The 16,850-nt window shown below is 43.8% G+C and overlaps 1 protein-coding gene across 1 annotated transcript in view; it reads right to left on the reverse strand.

Annotated features, from left to right (window-relative positions):
- The window catches only part of PDZD2 (PDZ domain containing 2), a 311,312-nt gene that overhangs the window by 62,256 nt on the left and 232,206 nt on the right, over positions 1 to 16,850 (reverse strand). Inside the window, exon 7 of the mRNA XM_074952415.1 lies at positions 16,175 to 16,342. Coding sequence (XP_074808516.1) covers positions 16,175 to 16,342 — 168 coding nt within the window. The remainder of the gene's footprint in view (positions 1 to 16,174; positions 16,343 to 16,850) is intronic.

Genomic DNA, 16,850 nt, shown 5'->3' on the forward strand with positions numbered 1-16,850 from the left:
AAACGTGGCTGCCAGACCCATGAGTTGGACAGGCCACCAAGAACTCCACTACCAACTGGTCTGCTTACATTGCAGTTCAAGGTCTCAGTCCCTATTTCCAAAGCCGTTAACAAGTCAGAACTCAGCTCTGTCAGCAGCTGACTCTATGGCTCAGAAAAACTGCTGCTCCCTGCTACTGGATAATGCAGTTTACAAAGCTCAGGTTGATATGCCTGGGAACTACAGATAAAGCATCTTTGGCTGAGGGGCTCTGGCTGTAGAACAAGCTCACAGAACAGTTTAGGCTGATCCAGAGTTAATCAGCTTTAGGGCATGCTACAAGACCCTCCTTTTTGACAAAGCATTCCCTCCACGATCTGAATGATAGAAAAATTTCCAGTAAATAAAAATCCAAGCAGAACCAGGGCCAGGAGCTGACCAGGAAACACCATGAAGTCTACTAGGGGTCTCTCTCTGGAGATCTAATTAACCAAGTAAGTGTTTAGTTACTAGAGCGACTGGCACCACGGACAAGCTGCTCCCTCCCCAAAAAGTAAGGACTAGTTGGGGTTTTAATGTTATATCCCAAAGTAGAGAGGGGATGAAGATGCCTGGCACCACCCACACATCCAGGGGATCCTTTGATTCAGCACATTTACCAAAGCAGTCTCTACCTATGGGGTTTCCAGAGAAGAAAAGCTGCACGTTAAAGTTTGCTTCCTTTGGTGAAGCAAACACTAGCAGGCTTTCCTAAGGGGCAGCTCTGGAAATTACCCTTGCTGGTCCCATAGTGTGCAACGTGTACCTCCTTTGAACCCACCATTCACTAAATGAATATGCTAGAAACCTCTGCTTTCATGCCTGGCAAGGAAATCAGGAAGTAAGATAAATGTTCAACAGCTGGAACCACCCTGTAGTTTTCTGAATAGATGGAAATGCTACATAAACAACTCAAAGTGGTCTCCTTAAGAGTGCTGGGTCTATCACTCTACTGAATGTCTGAATTCAACAGCATGCCTATACATAGTAATACAACAGAGGTGTGAGGCTTTACTTTTTAAAAGGGACACTACTGTCCAATGTGACATGCGCAAACTCTGATTGATCCTGATTTTTATGTCAGTTTACTAAATCCCTGTTATTTCTTCAGTGGAAAAATGTTCAGGTTGCACCTAGCTAGGAGTGTGCAAACCCTGCATTTGAAATGTACCCCAGCATTCGAAATGTACCCCAGCATTCATGAGCACAAGATCAGTTACAGCATATCTAGGTACCTGTGGGTGACTGCACAGCACACCAGGTGAAGAGGATTTGGGGTGCAGTTTAGTTACCCACATAGGAAAATTTAGTCCTCAATATATTTTCTCCCCTAACAAATACTTGAATAATTTCTTTAGAAATCAGTGTCAGCACCCTAGCACTTTCATTCAAACCTACAACAACAATTTGCCAGGTCTATGGGACAGAAGGGAAGGACCATAAGCCCAGATCCTGCAAGTTATTCAATGCAGGTGGACCTCTGAAGCCAATGTCACTCTGTGCTGGCACCACAGACCGCCAATGGGTGGGGCATTAGGTAAGAAAAGCAGATTTCATTTCCATTCTTTCAACTGGCTATTAAAAGTTAAAGTGAATAAAAGTGATTTTTAAAAGTCAGAACTTTGGCAATGTCCTTTTAAATAGAAAGAAACACAGGAAATTGCTTGTACCATTAGTCTCTGCTGTGGCAGAAATCTTCTAGGGGAGGCAGCTATTGACAGACTCCCTCTTGGCCTAGAGATAATGAGATCCACCCAGCTAAACCAATCTCTCATCACTCTTTAGATTAGCTTTGTTTTCATCTGCTATATAATATGCTTTTTCACCTTAAACAGCTTTTGGTCTGAATTAAATTAAATTCATAATAAACATTTCTGAAAAATCCATAACAACTCTCTTGTTCTATTTTGGTTTCAATATTCAGGATTTGAAGACAATGTTAGAAAGGGTAATGACATGTTTCTTTACAGTATGTTATTCAGCCACTAGATGTTTCTGTGTGCAGCATAGAATTCCAAGAAGGATCTTCAAAGGTAAACAAAGGAGACAAACTTGGAACTCAAGCTGTGTGGAAGCCTGTTTATTTGTGTCTATAGTTTGTAATTGTTTTCTCTAATTAATGTCCCTTGTTTAGGATAGATTGTGATTCCATATATGACAATAGAGAATATAGCTGTTTTATTTTATTTTCAGGGGGACTTTTTGTTCACATATGGAGGGTGGAAGAACACAGAAAGCAGTCTTTATGCATAGTCACAATGTATAAATAGCTCTGCTGCGAACATCAGATCTCGCTTACATTATCAAAGCCAACAATTGGAGGGTACATTTCCATGATATTTTTGGTATAGCACTTTGGAATTAGTTTTTAAAACATTGTTTCTGTCATACTGAGTACATAGCCCGATATGCAATACTTGGGTATCTAGCATCTTTCATACCTGAATAAAGGATCTAAAGCCTTATGTACATATTATGTGGATTGTATTTTTTCAAGCACAGCATGTCTAAAATATAATTTAACTGATCCCAGCTAGGGTTGGATTGTATACAGTTACAAGAATTTGGGGATAAACAATCTGCAGATGTGATGAAACAACATTTATGCTAACTCTCAAAGTCCTGGTGCCTTTATTATCTTTATGTTAATGTCCGCTAGACTCCAGGGCCATGATAGTATCCGTTTCATTCTAATGTCATGGGGAGGTTATTTTTAGGTTGCTAAAGGCAGTTCATTTCCACCAAACCTGGGCAGCTATCCAAGTGGCCAAGAGAGAAATAGCTGGCTACTATATCTGCTGTTTTGTGGAAAGATCTCTCATTCACAAAGGAAAAGGGGCCTGGAGACCCTGCATTGCAGATAAAGTATGTTTCCATTACTGTGCTGACTTTAAAACATTTCACATGGAAGAATAAGAATTACAACCCTAGAGAGCATGAAGGGCACCTTAATGTCTTCCAGGGGTTTCTCAAACTCATCCATAGTGTGGACCACATTTTATCAGACAACCTGTCACTTAGCCACCACCTGCTCCCATTCATGATGGCAGATGCCACCTCCCCTTTGTGATTATACAACATTCCTGTGGCAACCGAAGTAATTGATTACATGGAAGAATCATAGCAGGAAAGAGTCCTTTTAGCTTCTTGTAATGCGATACAGCAGCTGGGATTACTTGGATGCACCAGGTATACTCACATGAATAAGACAAACTGGATTTGGCCGCTAGACTTTTTTGCAGCCATCTCTTGTCCAGACTTTTCACTCTGTTTATCCTAAAAATGTACATTTCCCCACTTTGCTATATTCACTACGAGATCTATTGTTAGTCACAGCCCTAAGTAAGCAGGACTTGGGGGTTGATCTGGCGCATTAGGAGGTACTGCACCTCAGGAAAGCACACTGCCTCCTGGAGTAACTTGGCACACAGCGGTGGAGTGCTTCAAAAGGAGTGTAGCAGTCACAGCCGGCAACTCTCTAGATGATGCTAAGAAGGGGCAGGGCCAGGGCTCTCTGGGGTGACTAGTGCCTGAGGAGGCACTATCAGGGAGAAACCTCAATACCAGAAGAGTGCAGGAGTTGCAGCTGTGTCTGGCACAGGGCTGCGATGAGGGAAGGCTCCTTGTACCCCTTCCCCAATATACCTCTGAAGGGGCTGGCCATAGTCTGACCCCAAATCTCTCTTTTCCCTATTTCTCCTAACAAAATCCCCTTCAGCGTAAAGTATATTATTTACAAAAAGGTTTTTTGGATATAGCAATTCCATTTACAGTTGTATTGCAGAGTTGATTTCTGGAATTGCAGTGCCCTAATGGGACTGAACCCTGGAGTCCTCTGAGTAATTAAAGTCCTCCCTCCCCCCCGCCCCAATTAATCGTTGAGTTATGCTTCCTGTTTCCTTGCACTGCTAATGCTTTCTCTGAAATATCTGTTTCAGTGTTTCCAAAAGAACTTCTGACCCCAGTGTGTTTTTTTAAACTTATGGCATTGTTATCCACTTCCTTACTGCACTCGCACAGCTAGAGGTAATTACATACGGATTCTCCAGTAAGACACAGAGACTCACAATGGGAAATAACTGAACATTCCTAAGGCTCAAATAAAGAACTGGGATGAACTCATCTCTGCACATTCACCAAACAGGTTTATTTATTCTCTTTCAGATGCATACCTTGCCAAAAACATAAGGTGGGTTTTGGCATGAGTAAAGAAACACAATTCACACATCGCTTTAACCGATGACATCCTGTTTCTGTTACAGCAGGATTGTTCAATCTCTGTGTCCAGTATGTTCGCAATCTTGAGTTACAGCAAGCATTTAAGGCCAAAGCAAACCTTACCCAAACTTATGAAACAAGGACAGAACAGATTTCAGAGTAGCAGCCGTGTTAGTCTGTATTCGCAAAAAGAAAAGGAGTACTTGTGGCACCTTAGAGACTAACAGCTCACAAAAGCTTACGGTCAAATAAATTTGTTAGTCTCTAAGGTGCCACAAGTACTCCTTTTCTTTTTAAGAACAGAACAGTCACACATCTGGGAGCATTTCCCTGGTCCAGTAATGAGGCTGCATCCTGGGCAGTTGTACAGCCAGGAGACTTTGGCAGGAAGCTTCCCACACTGCCGCAGCTGTTGAGTCAAGCAGCAGAGGCTCACACAACCAGAACAACTGAAGTGATCTTTGCAGGCCTTTATGTGGATCCCCCACAACCATCTTCTGGCTTGGCCTAGCTCCCAGATAGAATCTTGTTACCCACTGGTTCCCCTGACAATGGAGATTGCAGCACCAGAGGCCTGGATTAAGCCCCCCACATGCATGCACAAGTCAACACTATTTTCCCAGGGCTCTGCCACTGGCCTGTTATGTGACCTTGGTCAAGTCACTTCCCTGATCCGTGCCTCAGATTTCCCATCTGTAAAATGGGGATGGCTTTGAGATTTACTGATGAAAGGTGCTCTAAAAGACTAGGTAACAATAACAATTATTATTAATAAATAATAATAATAATAATAATCTGATTAACTTTATAATTTTGTATTTAACAAGATAACAGCACCAGACATAAAAACAAAGGCCAAGAATTTCAACAGTGACTATGATTGTGAGTGCTCAGGTACAGATGCCTTAAGGGGCCAGATTTTCAGAAAGTTCTAAGCAACCACCTTCTGAAAAAATCAAGCCCCGTTAAGAGTTTCAAGTTGGGCACCTAAACACTGAGGGAGCCAAAATCACCACCAAAATCTGAAATTCTTGACCAAGTTATTTTCCTCTTAGTGATATTTCCTGAGACTTTTTCGCTTCCACTAATACAGTGTCCCAGAAGAACGTTAAAGTTCAAGCAATACAGTAGACTTTCCAGAACAAAAATGAACATACACACACACACACCCCCATCCCCAAATGGAAATAATATTTTACCTGCCCCTCACATACAAATAGGTAAAATTAATATAAACGGCCCCACAAGCACCAGACGCATACTTTTTTATATTAAAATCCCAAGAGTGATTTGAGACAATTTAACACAACAACATGGCTTCACCTCAGAATTGCATGTGTGAAGTTAAGGAATGTTTTGGCTAGACATTCAGGGAAACAAATGCACTTTCAGGATTTTAATATAATCCTTTTTCTGCCTGGTGGCAAGAGTTTTATTAATGTTAGAACTTGAAGAGATGTTTCATGTTAAATAGGCCTTTGCATAGCCAGACTGCGTACTAAAAGAGTTCCAACTAAACTGTATTTATAAAAGTTTTGCTTTAGTGCAATATAACGCTTGGATTTTAAATAAGCCACAAGGGTGACATTTTTAAACTGCAGTCTCCAAGTGCTACTGAGCTCTTCATTTGTGTACTACAGAGCTCCTTCCAGACAGACTACTGCTTGGCCGGAAAGATTGGGAGCAAAGCTAAGAGAGCAAGTTCCTTCAGATCTTAGGGAAAATCCTGACAATCCAGCACCTGAAGAGAGCGGAATTAAAAAAAAGAAATATGTGGCAACCATATTCAGTTCAGTTCCAACACCTACATTTTGTCACTTGGCAGCACCCTTTTGAATTCAAACATACCTTCATTATAAACCTCATTGTGCACAGGCAAGCTGCATCAGGTTTTTCAATTCTCAGGAATGTCCTATGAAACTGCAATACTTGCCCTGAAAGTGATATAGATCTGTCCTTTAATATCTCTCATTCAGTGTAGCTGCACCTCATCTGCTACACACTGATAGTTATACATCAGGGTTATAATTAAGGGTGGGATTTTCAGAAGCGGTCAGCACTGAACTAACTTCTCTCACTGAAGCCAACGGGAGCAGAGACAGGACAATGCTGAGTGCTTACAAAAAACCTTGTCCTATAATTTTGTAGCATCTTTCAAATCTAAACTCAAACTTGTTAACTTAAAATCATGTTGTTCTGAACAGTTAGTACCTATGTTTGTTACAATAACTCCAAAGGTAACTAGAGCTGAAAGAGACCAGAGGAAACAGTTTATTAGTTACTATGTGCTTTACGCATGGTTAGTTTCACTGGTGCCCCTCTGTTCATGGTCCGTTTCCCCTTTTCCTGTGTAGGTCTTTCACATACAGCAACAGGAGAGAGAAAAATATTTTTAAAATATAGGAATCTGTAGTTGTAAAGCTAGAAAAAGTTGGCAGGGAGACCTCAGGGCAGGTGTCACCCCTAAAAATGCTTCTTTTAACTATTTTTTAAAAATTGACTATGTCACATTGGTAGTATCCCACCTCGAGTCCCTGCAAGTAGGCAAGTGTTATCATCCCCTTTTTACTGGTTGGGAAACTCAGGATCAGAGAGATGAGAGCTGACTCAAGTCAGTGACAGAGTTGGGATTCAAACCCAGGAATCAGGTCACGATTTTATGATCTCCAAATCTGGAGTAGCATTCCCTCACTGAAGTCAAAGGAGTCACAATGATTTTACCGTGATTTGACACAAACAGATCTAGTTTCTGCTGTAACTATTAGGCCGACCCTCCTCCCTTATATGCAAATAATACTCACTAAGTTTGTTTGTGAGAAATACAAGACAAAAGAAGCAACAAACTATTAAAAAGTGAAGAACACAAGAATTATCAAGTAGGTATATTTAAAAAGTCCCTGCACAAGGTAAACCAAAAGAGCCACTGTCGTGCTGATGAGGAGAGCTGTGCTTTAGACTCCTTTTAATCCCTCTTGATGAGTGCACCCCTCTGGGGCACGTTTTTCTATCTTCACACTCCTCTGGATGAAACCACACAGTCCAATCTCTCTTTCAGTGGGTCTCTGGGCAGTAGCACCTCTGTTTACCAATGGAGTTAACCCAACAGACCCAACTGTGTTTGATACCTGTAAGCCCTTTTCCTTCTGCAGCCTGCGACAGCAGCTGATTAAAGTGATCCAAAACCAGCTTCTTCAAAACAAAGGATTATTCTGGGATGAGTATAAAAATATTGCTCGGGCTTGCAGGAGTGAAATCAGGAAGGCCAAATCACACCTGGAGTTGCAGCTAGCAAGAGATGTTAAGAGTAACAAGAAGAGTTTCTTCAGGTATGTTAGCAACAAGAAGAAAGTCAAGGAAAGTGTGGGCCCCTTACTGAATGAGGGAGGCAACCTCGTGACAGAGGATGTGGAAAAAGCTAATGTACTCAATGCTTTTTTTGCCTCTGTCTTCACGAACAAGATCAGCTCCCAGACTGCTGCACTGGGCAGCACAGCAGGGGGAGGAGGTGACCAGCCCTCTGTGGAGAAAGAAGTGGTTCGGGACTATTTAGAAAAGCTGGACGAGCACAAGTCCATGGGGCCGGATGCGTTGCATCCGAGAGTGCCAAAGGAGTTGGCGGATGTGATTGCAGAGCCATTGTCCATTATCTTTGAAAACTCATGGCGATCGGGGGAAGTCCCAGATGACTGGAAAAAGGCTAATGTAGTGCCCATCTTTAAAAAAGGGAAGAAGGAGGATCCTGGGAATTACAGGCCAGTCAGCCTCACCTCAGTCCCTGGAAAAATCATGGAGCAGGTCCGCAAGGCATCAATTCTGAAGCACTTAGAGGAGAGGAAAGTGATCAGGAACAGTCAGCATGGATTCACTAAAGGCAAGTCATGCCTGACTAATCTAATTGCCTTCTATGACGAGATAACTGGCTCTGTGGATGAAGGGAAAACAGTGGACGTGTTGTTCCTTGACTTTAGCAAAGCTTTTGACACTGTCTCCCACAGTATTCTTGCCAGCAAGTTAAAGAAGTATGGGCTGGATAAATGGACTATAAGGTGGATAGAAAGCTGGCTAGATTGTCGGGCTCAACGGGTAGTGATCAATGGCTCCATGTCTAGTTGGCAGCCGGTATCAAGTGGAGTGCCCCAGGAGTCGGTCCTGGGGCCGGTTTTGTTCAGTATCTTCATAAATGATCTGGAGGATGGTGTGGATTGCACCCTCAGCAAATTTGCAGATGACACTAAACTGGGAGGAGTGGCAGATAAGCTGGAGGGTAGGGATAGGATACAGAGGGACCTAGACAAATTGGAGGATTGGGCCAAAAGAAATCTGATGAGGTTCAACAAGGACAAGTGCAGAGTCCTGCACTTAGGACGGAAGAATCCCATGCACCGCTACAGACTAGGGACCGAATGGCTAGGCAGCAGTTCTGTGGAAAAGGACCTAGGGGTTACAGTGGACGAGAAGCTGGATATGAGTCAACAGTGTGCCCTTGTTGCCAAGAAGGCCAATGACATTTTGGGGTGTATAAATAGGGGCATTGCCAGCAGATCGAGGGACGTGATCGTTCCCCTCTATTCAACATTGGTGAGGCCTCATCTGGAGTACTGTGTCCAGTTTTGGGCCCCACACTACAAGAAGGATGTGGAAAAATTGGAAAGAGTCCAGCGGAGGGCAACAAAAATGATTAGGGGACTGGAACACATGACTTATGAGGAGAGGCTGAGGGAACTGGGGATGTTTAGTCTTCAGAAGAGAAGAATGAGGGGGGATTTGATAGCTGCTTTCAACTACCTGAAAGGGGGTTCCAAAGAGGATGGCTCTAGACTGTTCTCAGTGGTAGCAGATGACAGAACAAGGAGTAATAGTCTCAAGTTGCAGTGGGGGAGATTTAGGTTGGATATTAGGAAAAACTTTTTCACGAGGAGGGTGGTGAAACACTGGAATGCGTTACCTAGGGAGGTGGTGGAATCTCCTTCCTTAGAAGTTTTTAAGGTCAGGCTTGACAAAGCCCTGGCTGGGATGATTTAGTCGGGGATCGGTCCTGCTTTGAGCAGGGGGTTGGACTAGATGACCTCCTGAGGTCCCTTCCAACCCTGATATTCTATGATTCTATGACACTATGATTCATTCACTCAAAGGTACACAATCACGCAGAGCAAAGGGTTAAAACAAAAGACCTACATATATACTTCCCCTTAACTAAACCTTACTCTTTCCTTGAAAGTTTAAGTAAGTTCCATTCAACCTAGTTACCCTCCGTCTCTGGCCTGGCAGAAACAGACTGTCCTGCTGCATTCCTTTCCTCCTTCCTTCCATGTGTCTCTGTCAGTGTCTCCCCCAGGCAGGTGCTGACAACCCATTCAACCCCCCCATTCTTCCTTAGGACACCAGCATCTTGAAAGTTTTAATATCCCCTGTGATCCTAGGCTAGGGCCTGAGAATACTAAACCTTGCCAGCCTGGCTGGAGCTAGGCAGAGGCATTCTCCAATTAACAGCCCTCCAACTGTTTCCTTAAGGACTCTTGGTATTCTCTGGATCAATAGTGGGCAACCTGCAGCCCGTCAAGGTAATCCACTAGCAGGCCACGAGACAATTTGTTTACATTGACCATCCGCAGGCATGGCTGCCCGCAGCTCCCAGTGGCCGCAGTTCGTTGTTCCCAGCCAATGGGAAGCTGTGGAAAGCGGCAGGCAGCCTGCACCACTTCCTGCAGCGCCCATTGGCCAGAAACAGCGAACCGTGGCCACTGCGGGTGGCTGTGCCTGCGGATGGTCAATGTAAACAAACTGTCTTGCAGCCCGCTAGCAGATTACCCTAGGGCCTGTCAAGGTTCCTCCCCCACTCTGAACTCTAGGGTACAGATGTGGAGACCTGCATGAAAACCTCCTAAGCTGACTTTTACCAGCTTAGGTTAAAACTTCCCCAAGGTACAAATTAATTTTATCCTTTGTCCTTGGAATAACCACTGCCACCACCAAACTCTAACTGGGTTTACTGGGAAACGTAGTTTGGACACGTCTTTCCCCCCAAAATCCTCCCAACCCTTGCACCCCACTTCCTGGGAAAGGTTTGGTAAAAATCCTCACCAATTTGCATAGGTGACCACAGACCCAAACCCTTGGACCTGAGAACAATGAAAAAGCATTCAGTTTTCTTACAAGAAGACTTTTAATAGAAATAGAAGTAAATAGGAGTAAAGGAATCACCCCTGTAAAATCAGGATGGTAGGTACCTTACAGGGTAATTAGATTCAAAACATAGAGAATTTCCCTCTAGGCAAAACCTTAAGTTACAAAAAAGACACACAGACAGAAATAGTCATTCTATTCAGCACAATTCTTTTCTCAGCCATTTAAAGAAATCATAATCTAACACATACCTAGCTAGATTACTTACTAAAGTTCTAAGACTCCATTCCTGGTCTATCCCCAGCAAAAGCAGCATATAGACAGACACACAGACCCTTTGTTTCTCTCCCTCCTCCCAGCTTTTGAAAGTATCTAGTCTCCTCATTGGTCATTTTGGTCAGGTGCCAGCGAGGTTACCTTTAGCTTCTTAACCCTTTACAGGTGAGAGGATTTTTCCTCTGGCCAGGAGGGATTTTAAAGGGGTTTACCCTTCCCTTTATATTTATGACAGGGCCCCAGGTTGCCGACCACTGCTCTGGATTGTCCCTTATTTTTGCCATTGTTTTATTTCCTGTTTGGTTCCCTCCCTCTTTGATTTAACTCTTTGCAGTCAGGAAGGATAATATCAAACAGATTAATTGAGATACATCTGATATTCATAAAAATAATGCACTTAACTCCCTCATTCTCCACAGCCACTGTCATTCTACTTCCAACCCTGTAAAGCTGCAGAAACTTTATTATTATTAAGCAGGTTGTTAGATTCCATTCACATATTTTTTATTTCAGCATCTGTAAATCATGGCTCTTTTACAGCACTTAAGTACAGAAAAATATACCTAAAACCCTGAGACAAGGAGGTGTACACTTGCTACATGTTTTTCATAAGTTTCTGATATCAGACTTTACTTTTACTGGGCCTATACCAAAGTAGGGACTAAATCACATGGTTATGACCAAACGTAGAAAAAAATCATTGCTGTATCTGTAGAAATTCTACGACGACGTATATAGTTATGTAACCCTTCTGCCCGTCAGAGTTGGCAGCAACAAGGGCCGGGTTCAATATCTGGGGGATCCATTCCAATAACACAATGCCAACCGGCTCGAGCCCCCACCCAGTGACCTGGGACAAATATATACCACCCCTGCTGGGCGCCTCCAAGAGGCAATACTTCCCCTCTCGCAAGCACCTAGTCTGAGCGTAGCAAAAAGCCTTTTAATAACAGAGAGAAACAATGTGGCATTATGTTGGGGAAACACCACCAACAGGATTCATAACACAACCCATGAGCAAAAAACCCACCCCAAGCAAATTGGGGCATGCCCTTTCCCTTTTGTTCTTGAGTCCAGCAACTCCAAATCACCCAAAGTCCCAAAAGTCCAATGACCCAAAAGTCTCTGTCCCTGGTCAGGGCAGCCCCAGAGTTCAAAAGTTTATCTACAGAGCTTTACCTCCCAACCTGGGTGGAGATGGGGGCGGAGGTAAGAGGCACCTTACAAGATCTGAAGCTGACCGCCCCACAGCTCCATAGGCCTTTGCTCCGCTCCGCCAGCTGCCCCACAAACTGCTTCGCTCAGCTCCGTGGCCCACACGGAGCTCCCGCCGTCCCACAAACTGCTCCGCGTCCCACCAGCAGCTCCCGCTGTCCTATGAACTGCTCCACCAGCCTGTCCACAAGGCACTCCAGCCATCCCGCAAACTGCTCCACAATATATCTTCAGGCTCCCCCCACTACTTAACACAACAGTGATTTCAGCTCTTAGTCAGTTCAGCTCTTTGGTGAATTCAGCTTGTAGTAAGGGAGCCTCAGTGCTGGTGCACTATTAGCCCAAAGTGAGGTCAGCAGCCTGTAACTAGACTTCTAATTAATTAGCTCTGATATTCCACAGTGGAGAGAGGAGGAAGTGCAATTAGCATGTAAGGCCCTCACCAAGGGGCCCATGCCACCAAGTATTAATACTTGTCCCCACCCTCTCTCCATTCACAGAGTTTTGGAACCCATGACCCTTGCCTAGCAAGTGCTACTTAGTTGATGGTGAGTCCCTCCATCATAACAAAAGGCCAAGTACAGTTCCAAGCACAGTTCCCATAATCAGGGTAATAACAATTTATTCTTCCTGCCCCAATAACAGAGACACTGGGGATCCCACAGCAGCCAAAGTGACCATTTGGGCAGCTATGGCCTCATTCTAGGCGGGGTGGGTGTGCCTATGCAAATGAGATCGGCCCCTGAAGTTATTTTCCACAACTTGCCACACCTCACCACCAGATGTCAGGGTGGAGCTCATCCTGACACTGCTTACATCTATACTGTGACATATGCTTGGGAATCAAATTATACTGATGTCCTGATCGGACTCCATGCCTTTGTAAATTAAAAAGCAAATCCTCCTAGCAAATCTTTGAAAGGATATGGGAGGTCATGCATGCTGTAGAACAAGTGTGGTTTTACTGTGCAGAGAGGGGCAGAGCAGAGCAACACTACACCTAGAGTTTGCGCAGCACTGCTTGGTACACTGCAGAAAGCGCACTGAGGAGGGAGTGCAGGCCCTGGATGCAATTTGTGCGTCTACGACTACACTGTCCATACACAGGGGCCAGCTGCTGCAATCCTGCTGCTGGAGTAGCAGTCACAGATTAGGTGCAAAAATGTTTTGCACCCTTTCCTGGATAAGAGGAGAGAGGATTCTTCTTACTTAGCCTGAGGAACCTAACAGGATTTGGCCCTAAAAGACACCATCAATTTAACAATCATACCTCCCTTGGACCAGTTTTACATGTACGGCTACTAGAATTGAAGAAGAGTAGAGGAAAAAAATATTTATATTATATATATATATATTTCACTACTTTTCCTATTTGTTTACTTTGCTCATTTGCAAGATCTTTATGCATCACTGTTCCCCTACAGCCAGTTTCCTCTAGTATTTTTGTGAGTCTCTCACACTAACAAGGAAAGGGGAATGGAACTTTCAACAGCACTGAAAAATGTAATTGCAAAATACAAACCTGGGCACCGGGGACTCAGGAGCAGGTGAAGTGACTGAAATTACTTTTAACTCATGTTTGGAAATTGACTAGAATTCTAGGAGACTGTGTCCCTTAACCCATACATAATAAAGATTTGAAACAACTGATTTTAATGTTCAGTGCTTTACTTGAACCACAACTTTATAAGCCGTTACTGTAGTTTGAATGTGTAAGATCTTGTAAGAATTGCAAAATGAATTTTTAATCATTCTTTTGTCCTAGACACCCACCCAAATTAGCACACAAGCCTTACAAAGAAGTCCTGGGCATCCTTTTATTAATCCATGGGGGTATTTTTTGTCACTGCTGTATCAGTCTGCTGAATAGAGGGACAGTCTGTACAGTAATAAACTCAAGAATCCCAACTTTTCAGGCACAAGATTAAATCCATCCCTGCCCTAGAAACCAAAGTGACCAGAACCCTGTTGAGATCACACACACAGAATTAAGTGAATAATAGCACTAGTAGAGCTGTCTGTGGTGATGTCACTTTTCTCAGCAAGTGATTCTTAACACTCTTGTTCTTTTATGTAAGAATATAAAATAAAATCCAACAACCAGGACTGACATCACATCGGATTAATTTAATTTTTTTCAAATGTTTCTCTCTGAGAGTTTATTATACATATTACAGAAAACAAGGTTATGCCCATCTCCAACTGCTTTCTCTTCTCTTATACCGAGACTGTAAAATCTTGGGGAAGGTTCTGTGTTTGTACACACAGCACAATGGGGTCATGGTCCTTGACCAGGGCTCCTAGGTGCTACCAAAATACAGATAAATAATAGTAATAAATAATAATCCATTTAACCTTTCTGATGAATGGAGCTTTGAATGGAATGCAAGTGAGGTTATCATTTTAGAGCATTTATCTAATTAGAACTTTCATTATGGGCCAAACTCTGAAAGTCTTAGTCAGACAAAATCCTACTGACTTCAATCGGAGTTTGCCCTGCTAAGAACTTCAACCCAGATCCACTTAGGTGCCTAACCCACAGACTTGGGTGTTCAAGTCCTGTTTTTATGCACCACTTCGATCCTCAAACACCCCCACTTGGCTGTTGCCGAACCCTGTAGATGCCTCAACTAACTCAGTGCCAAATTGTGTGTAGTACAAGTTCCCTAGGTGCCCATGTTTCTGTGCATGTGCACGGCTGCCTGATTCTCAGGATCTGGATGCCAGTCTCCCACCTACGCCTCAGAGAGATCTATGAACCAGGAGAAGATAGGTGCACCTCCACGTAACTCACATGTGGGGCCTGATGTGGTAGGCGTACTCAGGAGGAGCCACCTAACACCTCAGCACAAAACAGCAGAGAAGCAAGAAGAGGAGCTATGAGCTATCCTGAGGTGGGTCTCCCTCAGTCTTTCCCATTGAAGTTGTTCTACTTTCATTAAATAACTGAATAGTTAAATATGAACTGGGCTAGAGAGAAAGTGAGAATCACTCTTTAGTCCAGTGGTTAGGCCACTCACCTGAGAAGAGGCAGGTCCCTGTTCAAAGCTCTTCTCCTCATCAGGCAAAGGGAGGACTTGAACCCATAGGGGCCGACTCCATGGGTGCTCCAGGCCTGGAGCACCCACAGGGAAAAAATGGTGGGTGCTGAGCACCCACCGGCAACCCCCCCATCAGCTCCCCCGCACCGCTTCCCAGCGCCTCCTGCCCATCAGGGCCCCGCGGATGAGCGCCTCCAGTCTGCCGCAAACAGTTGTTCAGGGAGGCTGAGAGGGAGGGGGGAGGAGCGTGGACGTGGCGCACTCGGGGGTGAAGGGGCGTAACTGGGTGGGAAGAGGCAGGGCGGGAAGAGGCGGGACCGGCCCTTGGGGGAAGGGGTGGAATGGGGATGGGGCCTGGGGCAGAGCTGGGGGTCAAGCACCCCACGGCAGTTTGAAAAGTCGGCACCTGTGCTTGAACCAGTGGTCTCTCACATGCTGGGTGAGTACCCTAACTGCTAGGCTAAAGGTTAATGAGAAAGGTCCTCCCCCTGGTGGTTTTGTGGTGTTAGGTGGCCTCTAAACATGGATCAGGCCCCATACATGAGTTAAGCAGAGGAATGCTTATCTTCCCCCCATTTGTGGATCAGTAGCTGAGACAGGCACCACCCAGCAGCAAAGATTTAGCCACCTATCTCTGGAAGAGGGGCAGGGTTTAGGACAAATCCCTGTCTCGTCAGTATCTCCCACTGACTAGCTTAGGTAGCTCCCCACCGTGTGTGCTGGCTTTTGTGGCTTGCATTCTAAGGTGCCTCTCTCTCCTCATCCATTGTATAGGGAGCCTAGGCGTGCCTAACTCAGGCTTAGTGGATCAATGTTGTTCCTGTGATTTTTCTAGGTGCCTAAAAGTTAGTGACACTCAGTGTCACAATGCCTAAAGCCCCTTTGTGGATCCAGATCTTCAAGAGTTTGGTTACACAAAGAGAGGAAACAAACATACCACAGCCATGGCACTTCAGTTGACCTCTCTTCGGTTCCATTTAAAAGTGAACGGAATGTAATTTAACTACAGAAAAACACAATCTGCCTCTTCTGTAACTAACACACATAAAAGTTTGCAGTGCTACTTTACACGATCCTGAAAGACGGTAATACAAAGATATCATGATCTCAAGTTCAGCACACCATTTAGTTTTCTGTAGACCAGCTTTAACATAAAGGAAGCGCTAGTTTAATTAACATTTTTACAAAGACAAATGGTTACATTTTAGGCTGTAGGAGCACATGGAATGATTACAGAAGAAAATCAAGTAACAAAGTAAAAAGATTACCAAAGCCACACTTACAGCAACCTGAGCTTCAGGAGACATGCTCACTCCTTTGGCATCTTCGTCCTCTGGCTCTTCATTCTCTTTGTTATCAGTGCAAGAGGCGGTATCTTGGACTGAACAGGTACTAAGTAAGTCAGGCAAACTTGTAGATGGATACTTGAGAGACTCCTCTTCAGTCCCTTCCTACCAGGAACACAACAAAATACACATTATGTCTCTCACAGTGTACCATTCAAGTACATAATGAAGCTTTGCTATTTGATAGTAGGCATTTGCTCTCCAGATTAAAACCCAAGCAAATTATTCAGTTTTTCAAATTTAATCCAATTATATATTTCAATGTGCTAAAACTTCAAGTTTAAATTGTAAAAATTAAAAGTTTCCTGTTCCCATTCCCAGACTCATTCAGAAGGTTCATGAAGATCAGTGAACCTTCCAATGAACAAGGAGGGAATTTGTATGAAACAAAAAATCAGAAGAGTTCCATATAATTTTGGGTTTACACAGTAATTACACAATGGACTAGTCCACTTCATTCAACAAATGTGTAACAAAGACCAGGGAGTATTCTAGGGAAATAGGCATGACAGTCTATGCATGACCTTGTCTACATACAATTTCTGTGCCCTTGTAACTGATTTGCTTAGTGGTATTTTGGGCTGTTTGTTTTTTTTTAACCAAATACTTATAC

The sequence above is a fragment of the Natator depressus genome, chromosome 5 (assembly GCF_965152275.1).
Source record: "Natator depressus isolate rNatDep1 chromosome 5, rNatDep2.hap1, whole genome shotgun sequence".
Lineage (NCBI taxonomy): Eukaryota > Metazoa > Chordata > Testudines > Cheloniidae > Natator > Natator depressus.